The sequence below is a fragment of the Carcharodon carcharias genome, chromosome 13, assembly GCF_017639515.1.
Source record: "Carcharodon carcharias isolate sCarCar2 chromosome 13, sCarCar2.pri, whole genome shotgun sequence".
Classification (NCBI taxonomy): Eukaryota; Metazoa; Chordata; class Chondrichthyes; order Lamniformes; family Lamnidae; genus Carcharodon; species Carcharodon carcharias.
The window spans coordinates 106,260,976-106,281,793 of record NC_054479.1 but is presented as its reverse complement, the minus strand read 5'-3'; the positions used below and the strand labels follow the sequence as shown (position 1 = coordinate 106,281,793).

Sequence of the window (20,818 nt, the reverse complement as noted above, 5' to 3'; positions counted from 1 at the left end):
ACATTATTCCACTACAGATTACCTACCAGTGTATCTCAGTGATGGCTATGCGGTCACAACAAACTGAGATCTAGCAACTGAATCTGTGGAGCTTCTGTGGAGAAACAGAGTTAAAAGTTTCAGTTCTGTGGGTTTCCATCACAGGCCTGAAACTTTTTTTTTCTCTCTCCACTAATGCTGCCAGGCCTGTTGAGTGTTTCTAGTATTTTCTGTTATTATTTCAGATTTCCTGCATTTGCAGTATTTTGTTTTTGTGTTAAGACCTGGCAAACTCTATTATGATGCTGACATCCCATTTTCACCTCAAAAGTTGTAAATATAGCAAAGAAAATAGAATAGCAAGGGCATTAGTTGCTCCAAATTTTATTTTTTCCAAATCCCTTTTCTCCTTGTTTCAACTACGGTATTTCACTGACCTTCGTCACCTACTGGCATCTCAGCAAAGCTGCCAGGCTTCATATGTTAGCTAGACAGTGAGTCTTGACAGGCTATTATTCAATGACATAAGGCACCAATGCTGAGCCTGATCCTCTGTCCACCTAGCATGCAAATATGTACACTTCATTAACAGAAAACTGGAATTGGAACCGTAACCAATTTTTCTCTTCATAGCCCTATGTGGCCCCTAGACCAAAATGGGACCTTCATGGTCTTTAAAGCTAAGCTACTAACTTAGCTGACGGTGCCACCAGGGAATCTGGTACCTCGAAATTTCATGCCTTTAAATTCACGTCTAAGTTTTTAAATATTATCAGGTTATTCTAGAGCCCCCTCTGGTGGCGCCTTAGTTGGGAAAGAACCAATGCAACCAGGTTATTCTTGAGCCATTGTTTCTCATTGTCTTTACCCTGTATTTAGAAGATTAATCAGGCAGTCATGGTTCGTAAAAAGATTACAAAAAGAGATCAGTTAGTCTGGAGCTAATGATGAATGCTTCAATTTCACACCGCAAAACACAAATAAAGAGTGTTCAACCAATCATTATAAATTGCGGGGCAGGAATGATCAGTGTGGTAAAAACAAAAAAACTGCGGATGCTGGAAATCCAAAACAAAAACAGAATTACCTGGAAAAACTCAGCAGGTCTGGCAGCATCGGCGGAGAAGAAAAGAGTTGACGTTTCGAGTCCTCATGACCCTTCGACAGAACTTGAGTTCGAGTCCAAGAAAGAGTTGAAATATAAGCTGGTTTAAGGTGTATGTGGGGGGGGCGGAGAGATAGAGAGAGAGGTGGGGGGGGGTGGTGTGGTTGTAGGGACAAACAAGCAGTGATAGAAGCAGATCATCAAAAGATGTCAACGACAATAGTACAATAGAACACATAGGTGTTAAAGTTAAAGTTGGTGATATTATCTAAACGAATGTGCTAATGAAGAATGGATGGTAGGGCACTCAAGGTATAGCTCTAGTGGGGTTTTTTTATATATATAATGGAAATAGGTGAGAAAAGGAAAATCTTTATAATTTATTGGAAAAAAAAGGAAGGGGGAAACAGAAAGGGGGTGGGGATGGGGGAGGGAGCTCACGACCTAAAGTTGTTGAATTCAATATTCAGTCCGGAAGGCTGTAAAGTGCCTAGTCGGAAGATGAGGTGTTGTTCCTCCAGTTTGCGTTGGGCTTCACTGGAACAATGCAGCAAGCCAAGGACAGACATGTGGGCAAGAGAGCAGGGTGGAGTGTTAAAATGGCAAGCGACAGGGAGGTTTGGGTCATTCTTGCGGACAGACCGCAGGTGTTCTGCAAAGCGGTCGCCCAGTTTACGTTTGGTCTCTCCAATGTAGGGGAGACCACATTGGGAGCAACAAATGCAGTAGACTAGGTTGGGGGAAATGCAAGTGAAATGCTGCTTCACTTGAAAGGAGTGTTTGGGTCCTTGGACGGTGAGGAGAGAGGAAGTGAAGGGGCAGTGTGGGACCAATAGAAATCATTTGCATTTATTTAGTGCCTCTAACATAATAAAACACTCCAAACCACTTCACAGAAGTGTTACCAAACAAAATTGGAGACAAGCCACATAAGGAAATACCAGTAAAAAAGCAAAATACCACAGATACTGGAAATCTGAAATATAGACATAAAATACTGGAAACACCCAGCAGGTCTGGTAGCATCTGTGGAGAGAGAAACCGTCTTAATGTTTCAGGTCTGTGTGTTTTAGTGGAGCGCCACAGACCTGAAACGTTAACTGTTTCTTTCTCCACTTTTGCTGCCAGGCCTGCTGAGGGAATCCAGCAAAATCTATTTTTATTAAGGAAACATTAAGATTTTGAATAAGCTTTAAAAATAACTTCTGCTCCATATCTTCAGTCTATTTTTCCTATTTGAACTTTGACTTTATATTATTTCTAGTTTATTGCTTTACTTTTAAAAAATCGTTTAAATAATTTTAGAACTGTGCAGCACTTTCAAAGGCTATTGGAATGATTTACTCAAATCAAGAAGGTTCTTGAATGCTGAAGTCTGGTGTTGTACGTTTATTAAGCATACATTACACGTAATAGGACAAATATACACTTACAACTACCTAAGATACTTTGGTTGGGATTCCAAACATGTTAAAGTTCTGAGCTCTTTATGAATCTAAATAGTCATTACAAGCCGCCACTTTTTGACTGTTTCTCTCACACCCTCTGAGTGACAATTTACACACTTCCGCATTTCATAATTATATATAAATTAAATTATAATTCTGTATTAGAATTTATTCACATATCCCTTATCAATAACTTTAGTTTTCTTAATTTTAATTATTTGGTAACAAGTGTTAAGTAAAGAAACCTTATAAGTCATTATGCAATGGAATGTCTTTAATTAGGTTTACTGAAGTTATTAACTGGGTCGTTCTTTAGGGTCAGGCTTAGATCAACAGTTGAAAAGTTGCAGACGACATAAAACTTGGAAATATTGTGAACTGTAAGGAGGATAGTGTAGTGCTTCAAAAGAGCATAGACAGGTTAGTGGAATGTGCAGACTAGGGGCAGATGAAATTTAATGCGAAGAAATATGAAGTGATTCATTTTAGTAGGAAGAACATGGAGAGACAATATAAAACAAAGGGTACAATTCTAAAGGGAGTGCATGAGCAGAGGGAACTGGGTGTATATGTGTGAGAGCATGGTTAATAAAGCACAGGGCACCCTGGGCTTTATGAATAGGGGCATAGAGTAAAAAAGCAAGGTGGTTATTTTAAACCTGTACAAAAAACTGGTTCTGCCTCAACTGGAGTATTGTGTCCAGTTCTGGGCACTATACTTTAGGAAGGATGTGAAGGCGTTAAAGACAGTGCAGGAAAGATTCACAAGAATAGTTCCAAGGATGAGGAACTTCAGTTACATAAGTAAATTGGAGAAGCTGGAACTGTTCTCCTTGGCAAATAGAAAGTTAAAGGATTTGAAAGAAGTATTCAAAATTATGAGGGGTCTGGATAGAGTAGATAGAGAGAAATTGTTCCCATGGATGGAAGGATCGAGAACCAAGGGCTTGAATTTAAGGTAATTGGCAAAAGAAGCAATGGCAACATGAGGAAAAACTTTTTTTACGCAGCGAGTGATTGGAATCTGGAATGCACTGCCTGAAAGTGCAGTGAAGACAGGTTCAATCAAGGCATTGAAGAGAAAATTGAAGTGCAGGAGAGCATGCCAGGAACACTACCAGGCATACTTAAAAATGAGGCACCAACACAGGACTACATGCATGCTAAATAACAGAAGGAAGTTTATGTGATAGACAGAGCTAAAAAATCCCACAAAGTGGATGAGATCAAGCTCTGAAGTCCTGCCCCTCTAGTCACGATTGGTGATGGATTGTCCCATTGCTTTGATGGATGAGTGTTTAGCAAGGAGATCAGTTATTCACTGTCTAATTTGGCATTGTTTCATATGTAATGTGAAGTCAAATCTTGATGTGAAGATCCAATTGAAAATACTACATATGAAATCGAAGGGTGGGTGAATGCATTGGCTTTTTGGCATGCTCGCTTGTCCTGTAGGGACCCAATTCTGTTCTCCTCAAATATTGAGATTGCTTGATGACAGACACTTCTCCATTTGAATCTGTCCAGGGGTTTTCCCCCCCATGTAGTGGGGTCCAACATACACGCTCCAAGATTGACATTCAGAACGTCTTTGTATCTAAATTTGGGACGTCCTATGGTGTGTGTTCCTGTGCTCAGCTGGCTGTAGAGTACTGCCTTTGATATATGGGAATCTTCCATGTTAACCACATGGCCAACCCAATGAAGCTGAGCACAGATAAGCATGCTCGCGATACCAATTATGTGGCACTTTGCAAGAACTACGGTGTTAGGGAATTTGCCCTGCCACTCAATGTTGCAGATAGATCTTAAGCAGCAAAGGTAGAATGCATCTAGTTGCTTTACGTGATGCCAGTAGGTTGTCCATGTCTCACAGCCATAGGGAAGTGATGTGAAAACCACTGACTGGTCGACTCTGATCTTTTGTTAAGACAAACTCCATGCTCTCTCCAAAGCTGTGGATGAGCCTGCTGAATGCTGACCTTGCTTTTGCCACGCAAGTAGTGATTCTATCATCCAATGTAGTTTTGTTGGAGATGACGCTCCCAAGTCATGTTAATTATTACAGCTGCACACAACCTCAGCCACTCCCCCCATCCAGAAATGTATTTTTTCTCTCTCTGCAGCAGCATCGCCTGATCGAGCATGGTGACGCAGTCGAGCAACCAGGAGGACAAAGTAGATGCCAAAGAAGGGGAGTGAGTTTAAAATCTCACCACCTGCCACAGTCAGATCTTCAGTGGAGTTGGGGGGGTGGGAGTGGTGGGCTTGGCCAGGAAGAGTTGCTAAAATTGACCTATGAGTTTGGGAGAGGAGGGAGGTGGGAAGGAAGTGGACCAGTTGAGTGTGGAATAATGTTAGTGAGTTACTTGGCATTGCTTGGACAATAACTTGCGCATTTCAGAAGGGTCACTTCTTTCTGCAGTAAGATATTTTAGGAACCTGATGCATTTTATTCAATGGAAATATGTCAAAAAATGGATATCCAAGTACAAGAAAACAATGTAAATCTTGCATAATTTTTTGGAGCTTGACTTCTGTAATGCATAACATCAAAACTTGATTAGGTACTGCAAATTGGAGAACAGTTCTACATTTGAGCAGCCTTTTCATGGGCTAGTATGACAATTCTGAATAAATCAGGCATAATTGAATGTTGAATGTTTAAGTACAATTTTACCATTCTTTCCCATCACCTTTTAAAATGCATGTGCTCAGTGCTGCTTACTGAAATATTAATTGTATATTGGCCTATTTATGGCTCTTTCTCTTTGAACATGTTTAGCAGACTCCCTGTCAGGAAGCAGTGCCTTTTGTAATCTGAGTGTGTGTGTCTTGGGTTGTAGAAGTTACACTATTACCCTTTGTTTCAGTAAGACTGCACTAGAATTTAAGTCAAATTCCTACCAATTTGAACATGCAAATGCCACAGGTGACACCAGACTTGACATAGCAGTAAAATTACTGTTTTTGTAGAAATTAAATCTAGTTATAGATAAGAAGGCTAGATACCACATAGCATAAGGCAGTAGCTGAGAATACATTTATTACTGTAGGTACAATTAAATATTCAGGTCCTGTTATTTAACAAGTATCCTAATCCACTTAACATTATCTGATTTGATGACAAGTACCATCAAATGACATAGTTCAACTGACTGGGATGTTTACATCGGAGACTGAATGCTCCTGCTGGATTAAACTATTAATTTAGTATCTTTCAATATTTGAATGTATTTGGTCCATTGCAAGGTACTAAATTAGCAATAATAACGGCATTGGTTCTTTTTAAATGTCTTCTCATACATTGAAATTGAAATTACACCACAACAGTTGTACTTCTCAAAATGGACCAAGTGATTTTTGATAAGCTTCAAATTTCTCGGATGCACCACATTGCCTTGTACAGAATTGACATGTGAATTTCCTTGCACTCACAACACTGGACCCCCATCCCAAACTCATAACTCTCTTCTACCTTGATATTGGCGCACATAACAAAATTCATTCCACACATGGATAGAAAAAAATTATGGGAACCTGGCTCCCAAGATAGTAGAGCTACTGAACTGGGTTGAGGGGTGTACTGTTGATTGTGACTATGAGGTGTACCTACACCAGTTGGACTGCAGCAGTTCAAGGAGGCAGCTCACCACCACCTTCTCAAGGCAAATTAAGGATTGGAAACAAATGCAGGACTTGTCAGCAACACCCACACACCATGAAAGAATAAAAAAAAGTCTGATTGACCCTGCCTGACAGTTTTATGTATTCCAGACTGGGAAACGGGTTTTGGGCATTGTTGTCTTCCTGATGACATTGGCTGACAAGTTCTCAATTAACTCGCACACAGAGAGAGCATGTTTGGTTGCCATTAACTCCCAATAATGCTGCCAAGATGGAACTCACCTTCTGACGAAGCTAACTTACCCATGACCCCGGCCCAAAATACCTGAGTGTCACCCTGTACAGGACTCTCACTCATTGGCCTCATTTCATCAACACCAGCTAAAAAGTAAAACCCAGGGTGAATCTGGTTTGGAAAAATCACTGGAATGTCATGGGGGAGCACAACGAAAATGGTGACCCTAGTCTACTCTGCTGTGGAATGCTGATTTGCCTCGTGGTCCTACAGCTGCCACAAAAAAACTTGTGGATATGCAGTTAAACACTAACATGAGGATCATATCAGAGATACTTAAGTCCATTCCAACTGAGTGGCCTCCAGTGCTGTCCTACGTTCACTATGACTACAAAGTGGTCTGCGAGATGGAAAATATCTCGAGCAATACCGACCTTCCCAGATATGAAGACTTGGTAACCACCCAAAAAGTGCTTAAAAATCACACTGGCCATTTTGGGAAACAGCAGCTGATATTCAGTGCAGCTGGTATCAAAACCACTCTCCAGAATTGAGAGACTTAAGCAGCATAAAGAACCAAAGCCATATAATTAACCCAACAGCAGAGGTTTCACTTGAAAAGAGCTCAACTGAATCCACCCTGGGCGTGGACAATGTGACCAACAGCTCCATAGCGAAAGATGAGGGACGGCCCAAAGTGGCCATGAGTCTTAGACAATAAAAACGATCACATCATCCCGCCCATTGAGGTCTTTCGCGGGAAGCACCACATTCCTCCATCTGACGTCTCAGGAGGCCATCAAATGGATAACCAGATTAGACATCCCATTATGAGCTTCTCACGTTGTACGCAAGTGGTAGCCTGACTCAGATGGCAGGAGTTTGCAGCCTCTTAGCCAGATGATGATCCCAAAAGTTCTACAGCCACCTGAAGGATACATTGTATCCCGGTGAAACATTGTATCACATGTGTAACTTTATACTGTCAACTTACTCAGCTCCTCACCTTTTCGCCTAAGCAGCAGCGTCGCCACAGCGCTGTCCACACCACCGGACAGGGCACACGCGACATGCCGCAGTGGCCGACTCATCCCACTAGGCAGACCGAGAAAAGAGAGGCCCCGAGCCGCACCTCCCCTCTCTGCTAATCGCTCACCGCCGCCGCCATACTCAAACAACTGAGCTCCTCCCACAGCAACACCCAGGAAGTCCGGGCCGATGTTTGTACCCCCGGATCTTCGTGCAGCCCCTTTCTTTGTTTAACCTCAAGTGAAGGACAGTCCCTCAGCCTCTCCGTGAGCTAAAATACAAGGATGGTGGATGCTTCACTGTGTGGGCAGGAAGTCCTTTCTACACAGACTTCTGGTGACCCCATTTTCAGATATGCAAATATTCCTGAGAATATCTAATTGGAAATTTAATACAATGCGGAAGACGCAAATTAAATTTAACCAGACGATATCGTTTGTTAATACTTGAAGGGAGTCTGATCCTCCAGGAGAATGATGCTAAAATTAACTCCGCACCGAGTCTCTGTGGCGGCGCGAGGTCCGGTGCTTATTTTACGCTAAAATTAAGCAACAAAAACTGAAAGCTCGTTTAAGCAAAATGACACCACAACTGCAATGCTTTTATACTTCTGAAAGGTCGTTTTTAGTTTTTGACAGAACACCGGAAATGCATACAGGGAGATATTTAATGTTGCACAGGAACATTTTAGCGGAAGACCCGTTACAGAAGTGGATGTGGAACTGTAATAAAACTTCACTGATTAGGAAAGTTGTGAGCAACATTTTTTTTTAGAATTACTTACTTGAATCATATAATTCATATTAAAATAGCTTACCACTAAAATGAAAGATTATTTCATGGCTCTTCCTATCACCCTGTTCCCTTATCTAGTGCTAGTTGTTTCCAGACCTGCTAACCTGTTCTGTAGTCAAAATGATAAGTACTCTTGACCTCACCAAAACTGTCTGGTAGAAGACTGGGAAAGGATGGTACCATCAGATTTTTTTAAAAAAACATTTTAAGAGTATAGAAAATAAAAACTTTCTTTTATTTTCTTGCACCTTTCACAATATCAGGACATCTCAAAGTGCTGTGCAGTGAAGTACTTTTAAACTGTAGTCGCTGTTGTAATGTAGGAAACACAACAGCCAATTTTTAGCAAAACAGAAAATGCTGGAAAAACTCAGCAGGTCTGGGAGCATCTGTGGAGAGAGAAAACCTGAGTTAACGTTTCAAATGACCCTTCTGAATTTGTTTGCCAGTTTGTCCCACAAATCTTGAAATCGCCAGTTGTAAGACAAACATTTAGTTACAAAATAAAAACAGAATTACCTGGAAAAACTCAGCAGGTCTGGCAGCATCGGCGGAGAAGAAAAGAGTTGACGTTTCGAGTCCTCATGACCCTTCGACAGAACTTGAGTTCGAGTCCAAGAAAGAGTTTCAACTCCTTCTTGGACTCGAACTCAAGTTCTGTCGAAGGGTCATGAAGACTCGAAACGTCAACTCTTTTCTTCTCCGCCGATGCTGCCAGACCTGCTGAGTTTTTCCAGGTAATTCTGTTTTTGTTTTGGACTTCCAGCATCCGCAGTTTTTTTGTTTTTATTTAGTTACAAACATTTATGTATCTCAGTTTGAAACATGGCAGCGAGCTTGAATTTGTGGACCTCCAAGTCCAATGCTGTAAAACAGGTTAATTTGTCACCAACTGTTTAATCCGGGTTCTTATGTGAGCATCTTGAGCTAACTGTAAGGCAGACTATTGCTCAGCTTGCTCAGGTTAAGGAAACTTGGCACCTTCCCCTCCCTGAAACCTTTCTGATTGTTTATAAGGGAAATGGGGAAATGGTGGTGCAGTAGTAATATCACTGGATTAGTTATCCAGAAGCCCAGGCTGATGCTTGAGGGACTTGGGTTAAATCCTACCATAGGAGCTGTTGGAATTAAACTTCAATAAATCTGGAGTATAAAGCTCAGTAATGCCGACGATTGTTGCAAAAAACAGCTGGTTCACTAATGTCCAGGAGTTCTGCCATCTTCACCTAGCCTGGCTTACATGTGACTCCAGACCCACACCAAAGTAGTTGACTCTTAACTGCCTTCTGAAATGGCCCAACAAGCCACACAATTCAAGGACAATTAGAGATGAGCAACAAATGCTGGGGCTTGCCAGCAGTGTCCACATTCCAAGAAAGAATTTTTAAAAAGTCTTGATCAAATTTTCCAAACATTTTAATCAGATATTGGAGCTAACAAAAAAAATTGCATTAAGCACCATTAGAAATAAACCAGAATTTACAGGGGCTGCCGATATCCGTCTGGAGGAAGGTAAACAGTTCAAAAGTGAATGTAAATCTTCTGGTAAATAAGGCAGCTCCTCTTCTTAGACCAATGATCCCACTATGATATATTGAGTTTTTTCAATAGGCATTAGAAAATTATCACAGAAATCTGTGAGTGTACCTGTCAAATTAGATGTCAAAATATGGATCAGAAATTAACATCTCAGCAATACGTGAACTTAGAGTGACAGGTCGTGTCACAGATGCTCTCAGTGTTCCCTGGGCTAAAAAGGTGGTTGGGGTTGGGGTCGGGGTCAGGGTGGGGGAGGTGGTGGTGATGGTGATGGTATCTGTAAGGATTCTGGCTTTCGAAAGACTCCTACTGGAAAGTATTTGTGGATGGCACGTGATAATGGGATATCACGGTTGTACTGTTCCTCACGATCAGAAAACTTTCCAATGCCCTCACACCATGAATGGTGTTCAGGCAATATGAGGGGTTCAGGCAACAACTTGCATTTAGGCAATGTACTTAACATAGTAAACATCCAAAGGCATATTATAGAAGTGGAGAATAAAACAAATAAAAGGGGATGCCAAGCCATGGAAGGAGATTTAGAAGAGAGGGCCAAAGTCAGTCAAAACTAAAATAGTTCTTGAAAGAGAATTGGAAAGGCAGAGACATTTAGGAAGGGTGTTCTGGTAAATAAAGCCATGGTGGCTAAAGGCTTTCCCAATGATAGAGGACTGAAGGACTGGTGGAAAGACAGATAAAGAATAGAGTTGTAGACCTGAAGAATGGAGGCGAGGGCATAAGTGAAGAGAAAGCTGCAAAGATAGAGAAGGTCTGAAGCCATGGATGGAATCTGAACATGAAGCACATACCCTGATATATAGAATTTTTCAAGAAAGAAAAAGTTAATTCCTCACTCAAACATATAATGCATGAGGAGACTTTTAAATGGCGATCGAAATCTGTGCTGCAGCAAAACTTGGTCAGAAACTGAGTAACATTAGAGATAGTGAATCAAACTCTCCTGAGTGAGTTTTGATGGAGATGGAAAGATAGAAATGAGGCAGATACCAACTCATTCTTTAAAAATAGATAAAAATACTCATTATTTTCACTTCAGAATAGCAACAGAAATGGAAGAAGCACAAACATTGAGCTTACAAATGTTGCAGGAAGCCAGGAAGACAGTACAAAGGAGCACTTTGCAGGTTATTAAAACTCCTCTGGGACAATTCCAATGAAAATCAACTGTAATTTGTATATGAAGCTGGAAAACATGCAGACAACAGATCAGTACTGTGAAGGCTTATATTGTGTTCTGTATCTGTTTATTTCATGCACTGCACTACAGTAAGCTGATTATGTGAATTTCTTGGTTTTTTTAAGATAAGGGGAGATGGGACTCTGCTATTAAAAACACAATGGAATGGGATATTTTGAGAATGGTGTCTATTTTGTTAAAATTAATTAATTTCTGAAACTGAAAAATTACATTAGTGTGTTAATATAGTATTTTATTGTAATCATTCACCTCTTAAGCCAAAATCTGTCTAAACTACATAACGTTCATAGCCATTAATTTATTAAGTGAAATATAACAAAATATAGGATGGAAATCCCTGATAGACTTAAGTTAATTTGTAGATACATTGTTAACTATTGGTTCAGTTGGAACTGGATTTTAAACATTCCTGATTGACTGATTTTTTATGAATAAATCAATGAATGTAAATTAATTTAATGATCTTAACATCCCTATCAGACTATTACTAATTTTAAAGTTGCTCAGAAAATGAGAGTCAGTTTTGGAGCATTCAATGTGGCACTTAGTTTTTTATGGGCCTTGTTGTGATAATAATACATAAATTCCTAATTTTTTTTTGTAGGTTCATTCAAAATCAGAGGAGTAGCTAATCAGTTTTCTAGAAGAGAAAGTGGGCCTTTCATTACAATGTCAGCAGGAAATTATGGGAAAGCTTTTGCCTATGCTTCAAAGCACTTTGGGCATTGAGGAAATTACTTATGGCAGACACAGCGCCAGCATCAAAGACCGCCCTAATTGCCGTAAGCATGAATGTATATACTTATTGATTAACTTTAGGAAATCATAAATTTGAAGTGAATCTACATCTTTTCTGTGTCTAAAAACAAGGAAAGGGAAATGTTACTTTGCTGGAAGCAAAGGGAAGATTGTTGCTATAGTGACATCAGCTCATGAAGACAATCATATCTATCATTTCAATTCAGGAAACTTAATGCAAGGCTCATGGTGTAGGATAAGAGTCATGGTGTAGGATGTTATCATGGTTGAATAGTCAGAGAAAGCAAAGTACATAAAGAGGTAGTGACAGGTAGCCTTAAGTCTGACTTTTAAAAACCTGAAGAATACAAGAAGGTGCTAAGAGTGAAGAAGGTAAGGAGTCCCATAGTTTTGAGGTGCTGGAAAAGAACATTAAGAGTAAAGGACTGTGGAGTTAGTCTCAATTTTAACAATGGAGTGTCAAGGAGGAAGCTGTATATGACTCTTCTTTAGAGCTAAAGAAGCAAAATGTTAACTGTTGCTCTCTCCACAGATGCTGCCAGACCTGCTGAATTTTACCAACATTTTCTGTTTTTATTTCAGATTTCCAGCATTCACAGGATTTTGCTTTTGTCTTAAGAAGTTGTAGGAGAAATATTTGCCAATGGTGTGGAGTAGGATACAGATCTGTGCCTTTGATTATCTACACAGCAGCCTTGATGAGACTGTGCCACCAGTTTGAGGTATCAGATCAGAGGAAAATTGGTTCCCTATACAGTTAGAGGGAGGAAAAGGAACATATATTGTCCAAGTAGGCAGATTGAGTTTATAGGAAGAAATCTAAAACCCTAAACTCACATTTCTAGTAGGAATCATGGAAAGGGGAAAAACACTAAAAATAGGGAAAAGCTCCAAAAATGTTTGATGTTATAGAAGAAATGTATGACCTTAAAATCCCCCAAAGATAACTTTGCAATGTCAAACATAGCATCTGGGAGGTAACGTATGGAGACCATTTGCAGCAACACAGATTAGAGGGCAAATAACCCTGGCTCAAGAGTGGAATTAATTGATTTTTGTGAGCAGGTAATCTGGGTGTCGTTTTGGCTTTGTATTGATGTATATTGATAAGTACTGTAGTGTGTATTGATAAATAGATTGGAATAATTAGATTAGAGGTGCTGTATAAATGCAAATTGTTGATGATAGTGCATCATTGCTCCCTATTTTCCTTAGCAGATTGGATGAACAAATATTCTTATTCAGGCCTCTGTCAATGCTGTCAGTATTCAGTGAGTAGCAAGTTATTTGTTCATTGTGACTCCCCTCCCTCTGGTGGTAAAAGACAGTGGGATTGATTTTGCAGTGCCTATAGTAGGCAATGTGTTCAGTAAGGGCTTGCTCCTACAAATGGCAAATGTGGAATCAGCACAGCTTTGAGCTAATTGCCCATTAATTCTGAATGAATCATACTTTGAAATTTTACCACTGTATTTCCAAGTGTAAGGGGTCTCTTCTCAATTTGCAAATACTTAATGAGGAGGCCAACACAATTTTAAAAGTTAAAATGGATTAATTTAATATGAAACATCTGATAAATTAAAAATCTGATAAATCTTGTCAAAAAGTTACATCTATGACTGTTTAGCATAATTTATCAGATTTTTAAAAAAACACTTAAAATGATCAGATTATTGCATTTATTTTAAAAACGGTTTTAATTTGGAAAAATTATGCCTACTAAAAATATGATTTCCCAATGCCAATTTTAATGTGATGTCCAAGACCATTTTACTGCAGCAGCCTTTTTTCCAGTTTTTGTGGTGCAGTGACTATAAGCTATACTCACAATTAGCTGCCTTTTCTACCCACACTAGACAGTGCTGCATCTCACACTAAAAGGAAATCTTCCCTTAAGGCAACCAAAATTCTTGCCACAGGGATCACAGTAGGTTTTTATGGAGAATTATTCAATGTCAGCAACAAAAGCTATTGCTGCAAAGCTGAACGCAAAATCCGGGCCAACATGTCTATTTATCCAGTCTCTCAGACTGAATTTGCCTGTTCATTATGAGGGATATATGAACTCACATCCATTACTCAGCAACCTGCTTCACTTTAGCAGTATTCAAGGAAGAATTCCCTTGACTATCCTGAGCCATATTCCCATTTCTAGTAGGTTCTGTGGGAACACGTTGCACTTGTACCATTGCCACTATTTTAACACCATTTTTTCTTCTGGTACAGTCTTTTCTGAAGACTCCTCAAGCATCCCTACTACTGCAACTTAGCTTCGAACTAGTCATTTTGACATGTATAGGTTTATTACAATAGAAACATACTACTTTCTTTACTTCACGTCTAAGTTTTAAGTTATCACTTCTATTAACTTGACTCACATCTGTCTTTTCCCTAAAAGCCAATACTTTTCTCAGTACCAAATTTGCTATTTCCCCAGTTTCCCTGTTGGTTTTCCTATGGTAACTTACTAACACACAGCTGTCTGAGAAATATCATATGCATTTGCTAAAGTTGTTGCTTCCTGTACCTTAGAAACCTTACAGTCTTCCAGGTGTGACCTAATAGCTATTGGATTGCTGATTTGGAGTTGTTCCAACATTATTAGCGCTCTCTCATTCTCAAAAGATTGTTCTAACTTCATTGATCAAAATCACCTGTCAAACAATGTTCCCTTCTCCTCTATCAAATTCTACAAACGTTTCATTTGGACATTAAAGAAAAGACCAGAATTTCAACTGATAATGCTTACAAGCTTGTCCCTGCAGTTTTAGCTTGGAGTGGGACTCAATTCCTCAACTAAACTACTAGACTCTCTTTCACTCTACAATCTAAGCTTTTCTCTAGCCAGTTTATGCTACCTGATTTCTTCCTCTCAAATTTTCACATTTCCCTTTCTTTTTCCAGTGTGAGCTTTTTCATTTCTCTATCTCTACCATCTGGATTAACTTCCCCTTCTTCCAGTTCCAGTGCTATTAACCCAAGTATGACAGCTTTTTTAGTCCCAGCTTTTAATTCTAACTCCAGCTTCTCTGCTTTTAACCTAGTCTTCATTATTTTTTGCAAATCACTCGGGGATAGAGCTTCCCTTTCCAGAAATGTAGCAATTGACAAAGCCATTCTGTTTTTTCAATTAGTATAGTAAAATTCCCTGTGGAAATCTTATCAATCATAACATCAGTAAGTACCAGAATTTGTATTTGTCTGTGGATTCGAAATCCTGGGCGAGCCCCCAAGTTATGTTATAATCCTGGACCAGACCCCCGCCCCCCCTACCAAATGTTTGGTAAGATCCGGTTAGGGACCAATAACATTTTGTTTAAAGTAGACAAAGTTTGAGATTCAAGATATTTGCTAAGAGAATGAAACCACAAGATTCCGCAAACAAAAATAAACTTTATTACACAATGTATCTTATACTCTAACATTCCGGATTAATATGAGGTACATGAATTAACAGGCTAACTGTGGTCGAACATACCACATTGCACAATAAATGGCAGATGCAACCAAGACAGGTTCCATAGATTTCTCAGCAACCCACCCAGACGCCTGTAACACTGAGACAACCAATCTCATCGAAACTCTGTCTCTCTCACAAGGGATTCAGGTCTTTACCTTTGGAGATCTCACCTTGGATTTCTCTCCAAAAGTCACTCCAACTCAGAAGGCATCAACAATGGCACATCTTGTAGGGTTTCAATCTAGTGTCCCGAGACTCTGTTCCCCTGGATTCCCAAGTCTGCACTCCAGCACCAACTCAAGCACAACTTCAGCTCTTCAGCTATGCTGAGAACACCACTGTTCCAAAGGGTTACCTTCACCCCAGCCTGGAGTCACCAACCTTCTGTTGCCTCCTTCAATCACCAGGGCTTCTCCTGAGCCCTCACCACTTAGTCTGCCAAATGCAGCCCTTTTTCTGCTTGGAACCTCTTTCTGTGCTCCTCTTTCTCCTTAACTGGGACCGCTCCATGCCCAGGATTCTTCTTGACTATGGCGCTCTGCTCCCAATCACATGTTCCCATGTTTGCACTTTTTTTTTGCACAGGTGCAATGGGCTTGGGTCCTCAGCCTGAAGGACTTCACATGCCAAATTGTGCTTGTGGTGCCCACTCCTGGCCTGTGCATGCACAAAACTTGAGACTTGTCAGGACTTGGGAGTTCTCAGCCCTCATTCCTAAAGAAGCTAAATCTGGATCTTAAAACAAATGTTAAATCCAGTCACACTCACTATCTCATTAGGAAGTCTTGATAAATCTTTGTTTTTTGTTAGTCTCTCCAACTTTGAGAAACAGAGACTAATACATTTGAAGTCACACCACAAAAATCTAAGCATAAATTGCAAATGTGTATAGTGGAAGAAGCTTACACTAAGATTATCATTTGAAACATTAGTTTTATTTATCTTTGGAATTTAATAATTTTATGTAAATTCAGAAACTCAATCAATATCTTTAGTTGAGGGTTCTTGTGAACACCCCCACCTCAAGAGGGAGAAGACTTAAAATCTGGATGCTTTTTAAAATTAATTTACAGGATGTGGGCCTCGCTTGCTAGGCCAGCATTTAGTGCCCATCCCTAATTGCCTTTAAGGTGTTAGTGAGCTGACTTCTTGAACAGCTGCAGTCCATATGGTGTAGGTACTGTTAGGGAGTTCCAGGATTTTGACCTAGTGACAGTGAAGGAACAGCAATATATTTCCAAGTCAGGATGGCAAGTGGCTTAGAAGGGAACTTCCAGATGATGGTTCCCATGTATCTGCTGCCCTTGTCCTTCTAGATGGTAGCAGTCGTGGGTTTGGAAGGTGCTGCCTAAGGAGACTTGGTGAGTTTCTGCAGTGCACCTTGTAGATCATACACACTGCTGATACTGTTTGTTGGTGGTGGAGGAGGATGAATATTTATAGAAGGGGTGCCAATGAAGCAGGCTGCTTTGTCCTGAATGGTGTCAAGCTTCTTGGATGTTGTTAGAGCTGCACTCATCCAGGCAAGTGTATCACTGTCCATCACTGTCTTGACTTGTGCCTTATAGATGGTGGACAGGCTTTGGGGAGTCAGGAGGTGAGTCACTTGCTGCAGGATTCCTAGTCTCTGACATACGTTGTAGCCATAGTATTTATATGGCTTGTCCAGTTCAGTTTCCAGTCAATGGTAACCCTCAGGAGGATTCAGCATCAGCAATGCCACTGAATGTCAAGGGTCAATGGTTAGATTCTCCCTTGTTGGAGATGGTCATTGCCTGGTACTTGTATGGCACAAATGTTACTTGCCACTTGTCAGCCCAAGCTCTGGTATCCATTGACAAGTGTGAACCTGCCTCTGATTACTTGATGAAGCAAAGGAGAGTCATATTTAACTCAACACCATAACTCTGTACCTCTCTCCACAGATGCTGCCAGACCAGAGTATTTCTAGCATTGTTTTTAAATTTCACATTTCCAGCATCTGCAGTATTTTGCTTTCAGTTTAGGTCTCGGTTTTTTGTTCCATTGCAGCTTCGATAAAATACAAATTTGATGAAATAATGACACAACGTGGTGGCTCAACACTTAAAATATTTTTTGTCTTGGCCTTCTTGATATTTTTAAAGTGATAAATATACCTTTCCAAACATTTGTAAGAGTTACAAATTGTGAAAATGGTTTCAGACTCTTCTGGGCAACTAGGATTTGTCTGAATGTATTTGAACTTGAATTAAATAAAGGTCAAAATATTCAGAAATTGTATGCACAATTTGGTGGTGTCATTAAACTACCTCAAAATTGTAATCAAAACAAAATTTACCACTACTAACCTGTTAGGCACTGAAGAGTTTGAAGAATAAAAAGATACTTTGCAAGTGATGTAATTTCTGTAACATTTGTAATTAAGAAACAAGTGTCACAAACTAATTGAGGCTATCAAGTTATTCACAGGCCTTAAATGACATAGGTAGTCTTTATGGTGGCTATTATAATGGCATTAGTAATATTAATGCTGCACGTTTTTATATTACAACCTAGAGTTATGGTGTAGAAGTTGAACAGATATCATCCAAGTCATTATTGCCTACAGTGGAACAGTTGGTTAAGGATCAGAAAATGATTTTCTTGCACCCTTTTGATGACATAGATTTGATTGCTGGCCATGGAAGGTAAAAATAAAATTCTTGTTTCTAAATTGATGTTAATTTTTAAAAAAAACTAATTTGCTGCATCACATCAGAGGCCAAGGTGCCTTATGCCAGACATCCTCACTCCACCTTTATAATTACTGATTATGCTGGGTCTAGTATCTTTCAACTGGAAGAATGTCTGACCTTCACATGGTCTCCTCAAGGGATCACAATTGACATACAGGATAATTATTCGATCATTCTGTGACTCCCTTGTCTCAGACATCCCATCTTTGCTGAGAAACAATGACTTTTATTGGATGGAAATGAATGTTTAATAGATTAATTAGCTAGTGCCAAAGTTATACTTGAAGTGTGACTTTCTAAAAAATCTGCTAATTTCATCCATAATAAAACATTCAGCAAAACAGTTGTTCACAAGCAATATATTGATAATTCTCATACATACCAACGAAACCTGCAGACGTGGAGGATGAAGTCACCAAACTGCGCGCATATTTCAATAAGCAGTAGTGCAAATATTTAAGTAAGATGTTAAAGAGGAACCACTGTTCTGAACCTAGATTGTGTCTCATTTTGCATTATATTAGCATTGGCCTTGAGATTCTTGAAGAAATTCCAAATCCTGACGTGGTGGCAGTTTGTTGTGGAGGTAGTGGTTTGCTTGCAGGGGTGGCTGCTGCTATCAAACTATCTGGCTGTACAAATATATATGGAGTGGAACCAAAAGAAGGTAACAAACTCATACCTCAGCAGAGTCAAATTTTAGCAAGTAAGGAGCTTTGAAAGCACCACTTTCACAATTTATGCTCTATCATCAGCTTGCACCATGTACAGAAGTTTTAGTGAGAATAAGCCAGTGTCTATGGACGTATAGAGCATTGCCACAGGACTTGCTCCACCATTTGCAGGTAAGTGAAATAGAAAATATACAGCTGTAGCTTTTGGACGGACGGTTAAGCAAAATCAGAATTGCAACAAGCAAGTCATTTTAGAAAGTGGGTATATTTATTACAATTCCATTATGTTTATTTAAAAAAAGTGAACATGCAGCTACTTGAGATACCATTGCAAGGAAAACAAGTCAAGGCATCAAAACCCAAAGCTACACAAGAAAATGAAATATTTAATACTCCAGTAACACAAACTAGGAAGAATATTTTATCTAGCAGTGTCATTCAGAATCTTTTTATTCTACAACAGGTTCAAAATCATTCCAGATTTGCAGACAACATGTGAAGGAAATCCTATTGGTTTCAGATGATGAAATAAAAGCAGCTGTTTCCATACTCTACAAGGTTGGCTTGGTTGTGGAACCCTCAGGAGCAGCTGCTTTTGCTGCTATTGTAGGAGAGAAGATCAATCTTAAAGGAAAGACTGTAGTGGTCTTAATAACTGGAGGAAATGTCAGTCCTGAAGAGCTTTGTTGCATTGTTCATTAAATTAAAAAATGAAAGATATCTTGTAATTAAATTGTGTCTCATAGTACAAAGAATAAGGCGACCAACACACAGACAGCCTGCAGATTTTTTTTTTTAAACACGCTGGGGGATTTCAATACTGTTATGGTCCCCGACCTGACTCCTAAATTTTGGTACAATCTCAGAAAAGACCCCCAAATTTTGTCATGATCTGCTTAGGGACTAGTAACTTTCTTTTGTTAAAGTAGACAAAATTTGAAATTCCAGTTACTAAGAGAATAAAGCCACAAGATTCCACTGTTTTAAACAAAATAAAATTTTACCATGCAGAAGTCAGCAAAGCAAACAATCAACTATCTTATGCTCTAACATCCAGAATTAACAAGGTAAACATGAAATTGACAGACAAACTGTGGTCAGACACACCACAAACTCTACTTTAAATACAGTCACAACCAAGATAGATTCCACAAATTCCCTCAGCAACCCACCCAGATGTCAGTGAGACACAAAAATTCTTCAAAGTCTGACTTTGTGAGCATAGCTTTTTATTTCCCTTAATAGTCCCTCCAATTCAAGACTGCCCCAATGGCTCTTTGTCTCCCAGTTGCTCAAACTCTTGAGACTGTGGGCAGAATTTTGCCATCGGCGAGCAGGTGGCGGGGCCCACTCGCCGACACGTAAAATGACGCGGGATGACATCGGGTGGAACCCCCGAAGTCGTCCCGGTCCATTTAAATTTTCAGGAAGGTGGGGGCAAAGCAAAATCGGCTACAGGCCCACCGACCTGTCAATGGCCAATTGAGGCCATTGACAGGGTCAGTTAAACAATTAAAGGACCTGCCCGTCCAACCTTAAGGTTAGCAGACAGGCCAGGAGCCCCGGCGGCAAATAGATAAAACATGAAACCTCATCCACCAGTGGGATGAGGTTTCATGTAGGGTTTTATAAAGTTTAATAACATTATGTAAATTATGAACATGTCCCATCTCTTGGGGGACATGTTAAGGAATTTTTCTTCTATTTTTCATATTTTTAAAAATTTCAGCAATCTCCCTGAGACAGCACTTTGCCTCAGTGAGATGTGCACTCTTTTGTGCGCGTGCGTGAAAGAGCGCATTCTCGCTTTTGGGGAAATCCTCCCCCGCCCACACAGGAAGCACATAGCACTTCCCGCCGGACATCACGCTGGGCGGGCTGCCCACCCACCAGGCAGAAAATTCTGCCCTATGTCCCAATGGATTCATAAGGCTGCGCCCAGCATCTAGTTACCAGCACGATTCCAGCTCTCTTGCTATTGAGTGGAACCCCACTGCTCACATGCTTTCCTTTGCCCCAACTGCCAGCTTCACAGAGCTCTCGCTAACACTGGGCCTCTGAGTTCCCAGAGCTTGAGTCCCAGCCCCCTCAACAGCATGGAGGTAACAGCAGCACGTCAGCTGCATGGAGCCAGCCCCCCTTTTCATCTGTTCCCTACAGGCTGCTGTTCACTCTGCCCCTTGAACTCATCTGTATGATCTATTAATACCTCCCAATAGGCTCTGCCCC

The 20,818-nt window shown here is 40.1% G+C and overlaps 2 protein-coding genes across 5 annotated transcripts in view; one reads left to right on the top strand and one right to left on the bottom strand.

The window, feature by feature from the left end:
- trmu (tRNA 5-methylaminomethyl-2-thiouridylate methyltransferase) overlaps positions 1-8,324 on the bottom strand; it is a 40,757-nt gene extending 32,433 nt beyond the window's left edge. The window contains exon 1 of one of the 4 annotated variants that reach the window (XM_041202144.1): positions 8,241-8,324. Coding sequence is in view for 3 of the 4 variants with exons in the window: in XM_041202147.1 (XP_041058081.1) it covers positions 7,389-7,485 (97 nt within the window). In the remaining variant the exon portion in view is untranslated. Of the gene's footprint in view, positions 1-7,388; positions 7,976-8,240 lie in introns of those variants that run through there. The other 3 variants (XM_041202147.1, XM_041202142.1, XM_041202143.1) reach the window with 3 other exon arrangements.
- Positions 8,325-10,530: 2,206 nt separating this feature from the next.
- srr (serine racemase) lies at positions 10,531-19,995 on the top strand. The gene is given in 8 exon segments (XM_041202149.1): positions 10,531-10,921; positions 10,924-10,984; positions 11,582-11,700; positions 11,703-11,761; positions 17,737-17,867; positions 18,440-18,582; positions 18,671-18,760; positions 19,053-19,995. Coding segments are annotated over 8 exon segments (1,008 nt in total). The 5' UTR covers positions 10,531-10,755; the 3' UTR covers positions 19,292-19,995.
- The last annotated feature ends 823 nt before the right edge of the window (positions 19,996-20,818 follow it).